Here is a 14,556-nt window from a genome sequence, read left to right as displayed (position 1 = left end):
GTTCCACAAAACGAGACCAGAATCATGAGAACCGATTATCGGAGTGTCAAAATATAGCAAGAAACGTGCGAGTATCTGGTGTCACCTCGTCACAAAAACACGATGGAGCAAAGAATTAATATTGTTTCAAGCTAGGTAACACAAACACTGGAAATGATGAAACATGTGTATGGTGATGAGTGCTTATCTCGTACACATGTGTTCGAGTGGTATAAGCGATTCCGGGATGGTCGGGAGTCCTTGGAAGACGACTCAAAGCAAGGCAGACCGAAAAACAAAAATCGCGATGCGTTGGTGGAACAAGTGCGTAAAATGATCGCCCACGACGCGAATTCAACTCAAGAGATGGATAGCGGAGGAATACGACTAAAGATATGATTCACGAAATTTTCGCAAAGGATGTAAAGAAACGAAAAGTCGGTGCTCGATTGATTCCGCACACCTTACCGCAGAACCGCCGCAGTTCGTGACCATTTGGCTAAAAGACAAATCTATGTGCTTCCACATCGTCCATATTCGCCTGATTTATCACAGTGTAATTATTTCCTATTCCCGAAATTAAAATTGGTCATAAAAGGAGCATTTTATGACAATGGTACACACGTTCAATCTGAAGTGACGAAGGTCATTGAGGCGATTCCGGAAAAAGGACATTCAAAACTCTATGTCAGTATTGGTTGAACGTGCCCAGCGGTGTATTGATGCAGAAGGGATGTATTTTGAATAAAAAAGAACTGTTGGTAAAATACCTAATTCTTCATTTTTAATTTAAAAAGTTCCGTTATTTTTCCGACATACTGTGTAAGGCTCATAAGATAAATTCCAGGCTACTGAAGAAAAAGTTGTTAGTTCTATTACACTCTACATAAATTGTTCCATTCTGCTTACCTTCTACTCGTTGTATTTTAGCCTTAATGGAGATAATGGTGTCTAATGGTGAGACAGTTACTTCAAAGGCAATCCCCGTGAGAGTCTCGATGTAGAGTTCCATGGTACCCACGTGGGGCAGGGAAGACTGTAGAGATGGATGGTAGCCATTGTGCGACATTCTACAGTGACTAGACGGAAAGACGGAATGATTCACCTTGTCAGCTAAAGAGCAACTGACAAGGCAGCACTAAAACATACGCGTTCATCTAGGCCATCAAATACTGAGCACTTTTGGGACGGAAGTTAATAAGTAACCTTCTGCGCCGTGTTCTCATTCCTTCTGCTATTTACGATCACCTGGAGATCTTCTTCAAACACAGTTTCATTCCTAGTCCTGAAATAACAAAAGATATACTATGCTACCACTGTGATTACTGTATTCTTTTCCTGTTATATTTATATCTATACTAGCTGAACCTGCGCTCTCTACACAGCGCATCATTTACATATAAGCATGAATCTCCTTGTCATTCCTCACAACATCTGTACATGTTCCTTTACAGACACAAGGAAGGACGTCTCGACAAAAATTGGCAAGGAGTACCATAAAGAAGTTTTTCTTTTTCGATTATATTTTCAATATCCCGCACCATTTATAAGATTTGAGCCTACATCTAGTTAGAGTTTCTAATTCATGTATGATCAGTGTTTTCTTTCTTCTTGTATACGGAATGTAATAAGCAAAAACATTACACACATAGTGAATTATAACATCAGTGATATATGGTGTTCATTGGCAGTAACGGCGATTGAACGTTAAAAGTGGGGGCAAGACATGATCTGAATACTTGTATATCAATGTTAGTTTCCCTGGTTGCTTCTAACGTTTTGTTTGACGAAAGGTTGTATAACTAATAGGATACTATCTTTTTCAGTTAAAATACCGTATATCGTATTTCAAATTTTATTAAGTAAATTGATAAGAGCAACGCAAGTAGGTACTAGACCTTTATATTCTTAAACGAAGATGTAAGATTTGATTCCTTGCTCATAAACATCTTAAAATTGTCTGGAAGATTGTGTGATCAGATTTTTTATTAACAAATTTGCAAAACAAATAAATACAAAGGATAATATTAATCATAGTAATGAATAATGAGGTTTGTTTTGAAGAAGTTATATTGAAACTGGGTATTAATGAACAGCTTAATTTTTAGTTCTACACATGCTATTAAATGTATGTTATTAATCTTAGAAAATGAAAGTAAATACTACTAGCGTATGCTACGACATTTAAAGAAATCTCGAAACATGATCGTTCTCGTACACCCTAAACACACCACTGCAAAACAATGGAAAAGTAGAAGCTGTTTCTTATTACTCTCTTTTTAATTAATATTTCCTACTGAGCTCCTTCGTGGCTAAGCGGTTAGCGTACACGCCTTTGGCGTGGGAGACCCGGGTCCGATTTGCGGCAGGAGCTCATCGGATTCCACGTTAATCAGTAGGTTTACGTCTCCTATAGTCTCGCTGTTGAACGGCATGTTAAACTCAAAGAAATCAAATCTAATCAAAATATTCCTTACTATTAGAAAGAAGAAAAGACATTTTACGAACTGTCAATTTTTGGATGTGAAAGGATTTCTGATTTTTTTATTTATTTATTATTTTTTTATATATTTTTATTTATTTATTTATTTATTTATTTTACTTTATTTTATTTTATTTTTTTTTGCGAAATGCTATCTCAATTAGTTTTAACGCGGCTGATTAACTCATATTGGACTTACATTAAGCCCTTGTAAGAAGAAATGAAAGTATGCTCGAAATGTTGCGCTCCAATAGATTAATTCTTGGACCATTTTCGTGACAATTAAAACGCAATTCCTGTAGCTTTCTTAACTCCACGGGAAGATAACCAATACGTACTCACGCAACGGCAAATATTATAGAGAATATGGAATACATACAAAAAATTTACATTTTCAAATGGAACTACATATATTAATAGGTCATTTCAGAAAAGTGGGAGGGCAACTGCCCTCCTTTGCCCCTCCTAATCGCCGCCCATGTTCATTGGGCAAAACACTCCAATCAATAAAGATTCATCTTGCAAGGTACATTCGCGAAGTGTCCCCTCGGGATTCATGTCAAATTGATTTAAATGCAAAGTTCTCTATGGCTCAAATGTGTATTGTACTAATTTTAGCGGCCCGTATGAGTAATTTGCATATTTATGAGCCTTCATATACCCGGAATTCAATCATACACTACTATAACGCTCGGTCACAAAATTGCTTTTAGTTTCTTTAGATGTAACTGAACATGAATGTGGGCATATGCAAAACAAATTGGATCAAGTATTGCTTCTCTGTCACGTGTTATCCACACTGCCCGCCATCTTGGATCCGCCCTATTGGATTCAACTTTCAGTTTCTCAAATGGCAATGCGTGCATGTGATACATCAAATTCATATAAAATTTTCTCGGAAATTCATTGGTGTTGTGAGTTTTACAGTAGCTTGTACCATTTGCGAGATAATACATGTTAAATCCCTCTAGGCACTTCGCGAATAGACATTGCAGAATAATATCAATTACGTTTACGTTTTTGATGTTGACAAATCAAAACAATTTCTAACTGGAAAAGTACTGTAGGTATAAACAAACTCTCTACAACATTGTTTTCATAATCTTACATTTCTATGAGTGATTGTTATTACTTCCATGTTATACTATAACAAGGAAGTATTGTATTACGAACAAAATGCCTAATGTAAATCTAGATACGACCAGATTTTGGTGAAAATCTACCATATCCTTTTTTACGTTTGTGTGTCTGTATGTGTGTACGTTCAGAAAACATTTAGTCAACAATAAATCACGTAAAAGATCACATATATATACGGGGCACTGCACAACTTTTTAATGGTTGAATTTGTGAAGTGCCTCACATTTAACAAGTAATATCTTGCAAATGGTACAAGTTACCGTAAAACTAACTACACGAATGAATTTCCGAGAAAATTTTGTATGAATTTGATGTATCACATGCACCTATTCCCATTTGAAAAAATGAAAGTTGAATCCAATCTGGCGAATCCAAGATGGCAGCAGGTGTGGATAACACGTGCCAGAGAAGCAATACTTGATCCAATTTGTTTTGCATATGCCCACATTCATGTTGTTACATCTAAAGAAACTAAAAGCAATTTTGTGACCAAGCGTTTTAATAGTGTATGAATTCCGGATATATTAAGGCCCATAAATATGCAAATTACTCGTATGGGCCGCTAAAATTAGTACAATACACTTTGGGCCTCGGAGAACTTTGCATTTAAATCAATTTTAGATTAATCCCGAGGGGGATACTTCGCGAATGTACCTTGTTAGACTGGAGAAACTGTTATCCTTCGTTTTTTATTATCATTTGGCCATTAAACAAACGCCTGAGAGCTATACTAGCCTTATACAACTGTGTGGTGCTAGAATGTATAACTCGAGGGATATGATGCTTTACTTTTTTAAAATTTCAACACTTCTAGTTTACCTTAAATATTCAATAAAGAAATAACGACCATGTTTCTTAAATATTCAATTAGAACTGAACAATCTACACAAAATTTGCAATCGATCAGTGAAAACGGCATTTCTCTAAAGCTTCTGGTTTCCGATTTATCATTGTCAAAATAATTGGCCACAAACATATAAACCTAGCATTTTCATATATAGATATATAAAAATGAAAACGATTATGTTTGTGACTTCATTCCTCTCGAGCCACCCGATCGATGTCGATCAAATTTTCAACATTGATGAGACTCGGGATTGAAATGGTTTTTATCATTTCATTTTGACGATACATCGTAGGGGAGGGAGAGGTAGATATATTAAATAAATAAAACTCAATAACTCTTGAACCACCCGACCAATATCAATCAAATTTGAACATAGATGAGGTTCGGGCCTGGGATGGATGGCTTTTATCATTTCACTTTGACGGTGCAACTTAGGGAAAGGAGGGGGATACTAGTGTCGAATCCATAGTTTTCGGGGTCGCTGAGATGAACAGTAACACTTTCGATGCTGTTTAAATCCAAATTCAGCCCCGCAACTTGGGAGAAGAGGAAGGGAGAAATATATAAAAATGATCGAAAATGACCGATATTAGTGTCAAATCCATAGTTCGCTGAGATGAACAGTGACACTTCCGATGCAGTTTAAATTCAAATTCAGCTCTTTATGACCAAAATGAAATGTATTCTCCCGTTCGAAGAACGGGTATTCTGCTAGTATACTATAATGCGATGGAATCACTATTGGTTAAATATGCTCAACTTTACTTCAGCATAGTGAATATTGAATGGTTACTGTCTACTCTGAGTAGCAAGAGACTAGCAACAATGACTTAGCGGAAATTCAGTCTGCTGAAGTTCATAATGAGAAAATCCCAGTAAATTAAAACTGGCTTTTATTAAACGAAAATATACTAATACGTCTCAATAATACGAAAATATTTTTCTGTGGAGTAAAAATTAAAAAAAAAAAATACTAGTTATTGAATTGAACTAATCTTTACATACATCTGTAATATAGTATTTTTCCAAATTTTCTGTGGGAATTTACATCTTCCTCCACATCTTCGCTTTCTATTTCTTAAAACATCAAGAGCAAATTTATCGTATCACATGGCATCGTTAAGGTAAAGAGGTATCAAAATAAAAAGTTTTATTTTCTAGTAATAAAAGTATGTACAAATAATTCGATATTACCAGTAACAAAAGCTCTCTCTAATTTCTTTTTTTCTAAAAATAAATAAAATAAAATAAATGACAGAACCACTATTATGAAAACTTTCTTCTTAAGAATAACGTACTGTATTCAATTTATTTTCTACTGCTTATTGATTTGTCATTACTAATACTTTATTTTTCCATTTTTCTTCCGGTACAATCTTCTGGCACACCTGCGATAATCGTTTTCATGAAGCCCTAAAGCAGAACGTTTTTTCAGCTTTCTGCGATAACTTACGAAAAATTCAGAAACTTTCTGCAAACATTTGGCAATGGCATAGTAAATTATAGCAAAATTTTCAAGCAGTTAAAAACAAAAAAAGTTTACACAATTGTATTTTTCTAAACTCTTTTTTTTTACTCATATGCTTTTTATTTATTTAAAAATATACAGGGAGCTTAAAGAGCTGTGTAATAACTGAATAAGTAACCAATCAAGAAATCCCCACATATATTTCCTCAAAAGAATTACAGGTATTTATTTATTTTACACATCTTAAAACATGGAGTGAATCACGTGTCTTGAATCCTTCTTACAATTTTGAACGCGACCTCTTTAGACAATAATTAGTCTCCATAAACAGGTCTGAAATGGTTGTGGTATTGACTACCATATTTCTGACATCAAGCCATTTTCAAAAACTTCCGGTTTTCCTTATAACTAGCAGGTCGTCCATTTATTTGCATGTAGGCTAACATATCAGTTGTGCCAATCTCTTCAAACGAAAAATCACTGGCTACAGTGCGGTTAGTCGTAAGGCCCCCAGCTTTCACAAATCGTCCTGAGGCAGCCATTCTTTTAAGTATCACAATCATATTAATAACCACGACGGCTGCGCTATCAAGCAATGCGCAATGGTTCAGCAGGCATCCCGCCACCGGGCAGTTGTCTGTTAGGGTCTCGACTTGGCCGTATGTACCTTAGCGCTCGTATTGGAAACTGTACGTATCGCTTACTTTTTTCTCTGGAGCTTCTCAAGTTTATTGGTATATTATCATGACTATCAAACGTTGAATTGTATTTTATTTGCGGAAAAGAAAATCTTTCTGAGGCAGTAATTTTCATCTAGAGGCTAGCCAATCTTTCTACAACTCACACTTTCCTTTTGTAACATTACCGCACTGTCATCTGTTGTTCTGCTTTGCGGTCATGAGGTACTAATTGGAATTCCTGTGCAGTAATTACTTCTCACTGGTAAATGAACGTTAATAACATTAATAAAATAACAAACTAACTAACTAAATTTCTTTAACCTGCCCGCTGAATTTTAATAAGTTGTTGCAGCTTTAATTCTTTTTTTTTTAAAATTATTCAGGGTTCCCACTCTCTTCCCCCCCAAAATAATTCCAGGACAAATCAATTTTCTACGACTTCGACACAGGAAGGTATAACAGGATTGACACTGTGGGTTCAAAACTCACAACAGTAAAACGAAAAGTACAGTAGCTTATGCAGTGAATATTAATGAAAGTACAGTATTAATACACGATCCATTCATATCCAGCACATTTCATCCTTTCTACATGACATTTTAATTATGAACCGAACAAATTTACAAACAACAGAAATCTATTTTTCGTGCATGACATCTTCATTGAGTGACAGTGTGAGATATATTTAGGGAAAAAAAAGGAATTATATTACAAGTTCTTCACCTGAGTATGGAGTTAGGTGATTTCCTCATCTATAGACATAATCTCTTTCTTCTTTAGCAAAGCTGCTTTATGGATAGCATTTGGCTTTGTCAATAAAGTAAAGCATCCTGAGACGAATATTTGGACCCAAAAGGAACGGGAATGGGGAATGGCAGAAACTTCATAACGAGGACCTACATAATTTATACGGTTTACCAAACATTGTTAGGGTTATCAAGTCTAGGAGGCTTAGGTGGGCGGGTCATGTAGCTAGAATGGAAGAAAGTAGAAACGCTTTCAAAGTCTTGACTGGAAGACCCATCGGAAAACGACTATTAGGAAGACCTAGTCGCAGATGGGAGGACAATATTAAGATGGATCTCGCAGAGATAGGAATACAAAGTAGAAACTGGATTCAGTTAGCTAAGGATAGAAGTCAGTGAAGAGCTTTCGTGAACGCGGCATTGAACCTCCGGGTTCCATAGGTCATAGAGTTAGTTAGTCAAGACTTCTGCTCTGCTTCAGTCTCCAAAGCTTCACTTGTTTCCATTAATTTCCTTTCCTTTCTCTGCAGCTGCTGTAGATTTTCATTTATCTCTTTTCTCTTGCTCTACACTTGACTTTCTCTTTCAACAGTCCTTATTTTCTCCTGCTCTACCATATAGCGCTGCTTTGCATGGAAGGCATGATGCAGCATTTCTTTCGCGATGTTGATTGAAGTAAGGTCTTTATGGGAAATGTTATCATACACCAATCTTAAATGACCAATGATTTCTCCTTCATATTTTTAACAAGCAGATCTTTATTTATGTTGTGGCCTTGTTCGATAGCAGCCTGTCCATGAAACAAAACCAAAAGCTTCTTTATGGTTAATAACAAATCTTCAAATTCTTCCGAACCATCCCTAGTTTCACCTAGATATGACTTTGTCACAAATGAGTTCATATGAAATTTTACTGAAGAGTAAGTAGTGTTGCGAAAATAGACTGATTATGGAGGATTGATACTGGTACTAAGCACAGTTTCTGGAGGATAGTATTAGTGACGATAGCATCCAAGAATGGGTTGACAGACTAGTGGATGAAAGAAACACCACCAACTACCACACATGCAGGATCATGACAAATTATTGTTCAACACAAAAACAGGTATAGTGAACAAAAATAGAAATAAATTAAAAATCTTCATTATAATTATGAAAAATCTGATATTCAGTATTTCTGTAAATTTCAAAAACAGAAATGCATTTTCAACGACATTTCCAGGACGAGTGGGAATCCTGATTATTCCGCGGAATTATAAACAAATTGGTTCGCATACTAATATATGGCACGAATGTCATCTGTATATAAAATTTCTTTTCTATGAATAAAACCTGTGGTTTCAAGTTATTCTGACAGCAATTTGATGATTGGCAGCTGCTTAAACAGGAGCGTTTCAAGTAATAGTGAAAAATAGATAAAATTAGAATTCGTGGTATCATAGTTTTTTTTAATAATAATAACGGAAAACAGTAAAGGAAATTCATGAGAGTATATTACCTACATCGGATGACTCAGCTCCTTCCTATGAAATCTAAGCGCGACAGAACAAGCACTGAAGATGTACCAATTTTAAGATTTTTGAACATTTCAACTTTAATGAAGACATGAAAGTAAGTACACCTTTCTTTTCCCATTATGACATGAAAGAACATTTAATGACTGCATTTCGATGAAGAAAATATGTGAAGTTCAACAACCAAGGATAATCGATCAGTCAGTAGTAAAGAAAAGGGGTAAACGCAATGGGTTCGACGAAATTGTTTCTGGAGCTATTAGAATAACGTTTTATGATTAAAACGTTTTACTAATATTTTTTTTTTCTTAAGATACTTTTATGCACCAAAATAAATATAAGCTTGTATCTGTTTCTTAGCTTATCGTACTTTTTTTTTTTTTTTTGTTTTGTTTTGTTTTGTTTTCTGCCAGTTTGTATCTAGGGACCCCGTACAACATACGCGACAAGATGTATAAATTTCAAGAACTCAACATGCCCTTGTGATATGTTGGATTGCATAACGTAACACTTCCCGGCACAAATGAAAAAAAAAAAAAAAAATCAGTTTAACGTCCGACGATTATGCCCGTTAGGCTAAGATGGTACGTAAGGAAACTGAATAATAATGGAAGAATTGGTGAAATGAAATGTGCGAGAAACAGGAGTAACCCGAGAAAACCCACGGATACGATATTGCTGGCCCAAACGAAATGCAAGTTCAAAAACGAATACATATAGTCAGCCCGGACTGAAGTAGTTGAATGTTGTAAGTGCACCTTTTAATTGTAGAATCCAGTACACGAAATTAAAGGCAATATCTGAATGTAAGAAAGTCAATAAAAGCAAAAATTTACTTTTTGCTTTTTATAAAGAAACAGCCTATATTAAAAAAAAAAAAAAAAAAAAAAAAAAAAAAAAAAAAAGCTGACTGTTTTGCATCTCTAGCAAGGAATTTACATAAACAGAGCAAGACAAAACTGTAAGAAGTTAAATGTGTTGCACTTCTATTGCCCAGATCTGCTGAGGAAGATGTCTCGGTGCACCGGAACACTACAGTTCAAAGTACGAATTGTTATAAACTTGCATCAATTCATATATTTCAATGATCGGTTTCGATTAGTTGAGTTGATACGAAGTAAAGTGCAGACACACACACACAAAATGTGCACAATTTGCGTATTTTATGATTTCAACAATAATGTAGTAATTGAACTTTAGCGAATTTATTAAAACGAAGCATTTCTTTTTGATAATTAGCTATCCTTTATAATCCTAAGAACTAGTTTTTGCTAAATGAGTTACTGTTCAATGAACTGACTACAAATGACTCTTACCGATGCCGTTCCCATATACAAAAACCCTTTTAAATCACGCCTCTTATGCAAACTACAGCAACTGAATGTTTCTAAGTAGAAAATCAAATCACTAAACGTATTGAAATATGAAACCAAAAGTTTGAGCGAAGCAGAAAAGAAAGTCATTAAATACTAACCAACTACATTATAAAACTACAGCTTATTGGAAAGCATAATTAGAAAACAGCCTGAAGAAAAATTTAGTGTCCAGGTGAACAATTGGTGGATCACCACAGAAATCCTTTAGCAGAATGTTAATTAGTAATGCTTTTAAACAAATGCTATATACAATCCCATGCTTATGTTTGTTACGGCCGGCATCCGAGGTCCTGAGCAAGTGAAGCCAAGTAGCACAGAAAATCAGAATAACGAAGATGCAAATAGGCAACATAATTTTAATGTAAATAATGGTGAGAAAATCACCACAAAAGCGCCACGCAAGCTTCCATAAGAAAACAATTGTGTACTGTAAACCATGAAGATGCAGGTGGAATGTATTAATCACAGTAACGTTAACAAAGTTATTTATGAAAGTGCCAAACAGGCAAGTAATCTATGAAACGCCGCTAAAAGGTATTGCTCATTACTATCCAATTGTAATGTAAGGCTAGATTGTAGAGGCCATTCAGCTCGAGCAGGTGTCTGCTTTCGTTTACGGCCATACTCACAGTCGCTAACGCACCTGGTCCTATCGACGCACACTACCTATGTCCTCCAACTTTGTCTGAACTGAAGTGGATTATAGCTAGCCTGTAGTGACAACCTAGCATAGCCTAATGCGTGGTTTTTGAGCTTTTATGGCATATAAGTTTGCATGCATATTATAAACTTGTACGCATTTAGTGTAGCATGTAGCGATTTTCGGCGAATTTAGACAACAAATAGTATTAATTCCCTTAAGTACCAAGAGCTAATGAACAGAAGTCACCGATAAAAAATTACAAATCGCCTAAGAAATCACTCTTCATCTGTACTATGCTAGATTACGGGTTAACTGCTGTATCGCCGAATCAATTTCAGAAAATTTAGCAGATGAATTGGAGAATTTATTTTGGTTAGTGGGGAAGAGTGAGTGAAATAGTTTAAGTTAAGAAAATACTTGTTGTTCTTAGTTGTTTTTGAAGTTGCAAGCGGCACTATATGTGGAAACGGAAGGGACTATTTGGCGGAGAGGTACACTTGTTATGATTTATGGGAAAAGCAGTGTGTAAATGACAAGATTGTCACATATGAGTTTTATCGAGTTATACAAAAATAAGGAGTGTCAGTTGTTGAAATTGTGTGAAAAGCATAGTGTACTAAACAGGCGAACAGCCTATCGTAAGTGCAGAAACGAACTGAAACTGCAGAAAAGGAGAGGAACACTTAACCAAAAATAATTTAGTACATTTTGGCATTAAGTGCCTCTTTGGATGGCACTTAATACCTCCCGCAAAGCTATGAATGTCCATATAGAGGCCTTGCACTTTATGACATATAAAAGTGGTTTTCAAATATTTTTGTTTAAGCGTATACCCACCGCCGCTGACGCGCCTGCTCCATACGAATGCAACCTTTCGATGTCGGTTTGGGGCCTCCAGCGGGTCCCTGGTTCGATCCCAGCTCGTGCCGTGTGGACTTTGTGGTGGACAAACACCGTGCTCGTGGGTTTTCTCGAGGTTCTCCCGCTTCCTCCCATTTTCTTCATTCCACCATTTCACTCATCTCTCATCATCACTGTCTCCTTTAGCCTAACCGGCATAATCTTGGGACGTAAAAAAAGATTTCATTTAATTTTTTTCAACACGGTTGCTGATAGTATTAAGAGTTGGTTTTGTTAAAAAGACAGCACATGCAATCAACTTCTAGGCTCAACCGTACCTGGAATGATAATCTCAATATCTACCCAATTTAATATCACATTATTACACTTGCTTATAAAGTTTTGAGTCGTACATGCCCTTGAACCAGCTTTTTTTTATAGAACACTGGTTGGTTGAACTACGTACAGAATAAGTGAGAAATTTTTACGCTACCGAATGATGCCATATAAAACAAAGATTCAACCAGGTCTTTAACTACATCAGGATTTTACAAGATAAGAGTAATATGAATATTTGTCCTGTGTATTCCGTCTCCGAATTTAGTATCACCTTGATTTCCCGGACGCTAGGACTCAAAATTCCCATGTCCAGATGTAATCACACATCTAGTGCAAAATATATTTTGTAAAGCACAAGAAAACAAGACTAAATCAAAATTAATATATAATAAACCATAATTATCTGCTAATAGAACGTAAATATATTTATGCCGTGAAAACATTTACAAAAAATCAGACAGGGAATTGGATAATATTGATCACTCTCCTCAAGGTCTAATTGGTTATTTTCAATTTATATCTTAATATATAATAATAATGTAAAACAGAAATCAGATTAACTTTGTCGGTCTTTTAACTAAATATATATTAAATTAAATGTTAAAAATTGTTCTTACTTAGAATATCTTCTAACCAATATCGTCTGCTAGAACCACACCACACACTCTATTTGTTATCATCTGCTGTTGTGTATACTGTATGCTATGCGAAAATTTCCCAGCATTCACAGCACTACCACTAAATAACAAGCCACATGCGTACTATGCAGTGAAGATATTTAATAGCAGGTCTGCATCGTGCGTAAGCTTTCAAGAGGCCTCATTTCGTATCGGCCCTTATGTAATTTGTCAAACGCTACGCGTTACAGATAATACAAAAAAGCGAGTGTAACTATTAGGTAGATTTTTGAAAACTAAAATACAACAGGTAAATTCCATTCAAATGCAGATCATCTCTAACACAGTAATTTATAAAATGACAATAAATAACGTTACCTTTACTGTCGATATTTAATTAATATTATTTAATCCTGCATGAAGGAAGAACGGGCTTCGAAGGCTTAATGATAGATTGCTCACCTCTGGTGCGGGGGGTTTCTGGTTCGATTCCAACTTGCGTCATTATGGACTTTGTGATGGACAAGCACCATATGTTTGGGATTCCCTACGACCTCCTGTTTTCCTCCCACTTTCATCATTCCACAATTTCGTTCATTATTATCAATATCTTATCCCATAACCTCGAAGTATAGTGGTGAAACGCAGTAACGACATGAACTTTAATTTCTTGGAAAGAGGCAAAAGTGGAAGAACCAAAAAAAAAAAAAAAAAAGGAGTCAGCTATTTTTGTGTATATCGAAAATAATCATTTTATATTATTTTGCCTTTAAATACATGTCTTGAGAGTATTTTAAGGCAAACTAGGAGGCACGCCCACCTCTTGCTCTCTCTCTAAAGTCGTCACTGGTGGTAGGCCTATGTTAAAAAGTGAATAAAAAGGCATTTATATCCAATTTGATGTGTTAATGTTTGATTGTTTTCGTTCTTCAGAGTCAATGTATTGGAATAAATAGGGCTGTGGCGTCCTTTATGTTAACCAAAAACGACCCGCTCGGGAGAGTAATACTCCCGGAAGTACGTTTTTCCGCGCGCTACTCTAGACAGCTGTTTTACGCGCTATCCTAGCCAGTTCTTTTAAGTTGGTCACAAAATTTATATCATGAAGTACAAGGGAAACAAAATGACCATATATCATGGAGTACAAGGGCATAAGTACAACAACTACTTACCTGCATAAAAATAAATAAATCACTTTTTTAAGTATTATTTTCATATTATTTTAATTTAATAAGTGTTATAAAAATGTAAAAAAAAAATGTAAAAAAAAACTTTCCTCGGGCGGGGTTTGAACTCGCGCCAAAAGAGGGTTGTATTACTAGAATATAGCGCTAGCCCACTCGGCCACTGAGACCGACAGCAACTAGTGTTTGTTGTCTGCTATTTGAATGCAACGTGGCAAGAAGTGGATAACGCCAACCAATCAGAAATGTGTTTCTCGTTTCTACTTCCGGGAGCATTACTCTCCCGAGCTAGTCCTAACCAAAAAAGCACATACACTAGACATTAAGCCAGTTGGGAGGGCTTATCTCTTCCTCTTATAGATCAGTGCATTCCCTCTCATTATGGGAGGTTCTTGGAGGTATAGATGAGGTAGCCAATACATCTGGTTTACTACTCTACGTATTTTCTCATTATTATTCAAGTGCCACAGTAATTGGCATTGTGATGGACCCGTTCTCAGGAATCGTTCTTTCATCACTACAAATGAATAGCCTTTTTTTTTTTTTTTTTTTAACGACACATGTCAAGCTTTGTCAAACACGAAATTAACGAAATTCTTGTGTTTGCTACTAGTTGATACACATTTTGTGAGACATTTGCACCTGTCAAACTGTTGCCTACACTTGGTGTACGGTATTATAAATAAACAGACGTTTTTGGAG

At 35.7% G+C, this 14,556-nt stretch overlaps 1 protein-coding gene across 1 annotated transcript in view; it reads right to left on the bottom strand.

Moving 5' to 3' along the window:
• The window catches only part of LOC145663159 (AN1-type zinc finger protein 4-like), a 53,889-nt gene extending 41,063 nt beyond the window's left edge, over positions 1-12,826 (bottom strand). Inside the window, exons 1-2 of the mRNA XM_081729483.1 lie at positions 12,671-12,826; positions 889-1,264 (exon numbers count right to left, since the gene is read on the bottom strand). Coding sequence (XP_081585609.1) covers positions 889-1,048 — 160 coding nt within the window. The 5' untranslated portion in view covers positions 1,049-1,264; positions 12,671-12,826. The remainder of the gene's footprint in view (positions 1-888; positions 1,265-12,670) is intronic.
• Between the last annotated feature and the right edge of the window lie 1,730 nt (positions 12,827-14,556).

The sequence above is a fragment of the Thermobia domestica genome, chromosome 10 (genome assembly GCF_964235325.1).
Source record: "Thermobia domestica chromosome 10, izTheDome1.hap1.1, whole genome shotgun sequence".
Taxonomy (NCBI): domain Eukaryota; kingdom Metazoa; phylum Arthropoda; class Insecta; order Zygentoma; family Lepismatidae; genus Thermobia; species Thermobia domestica.
Note: the sequence above shows the minus strand (reverse complement) of the source record. Positions and strands in the feature narration are given on the sequence as shown.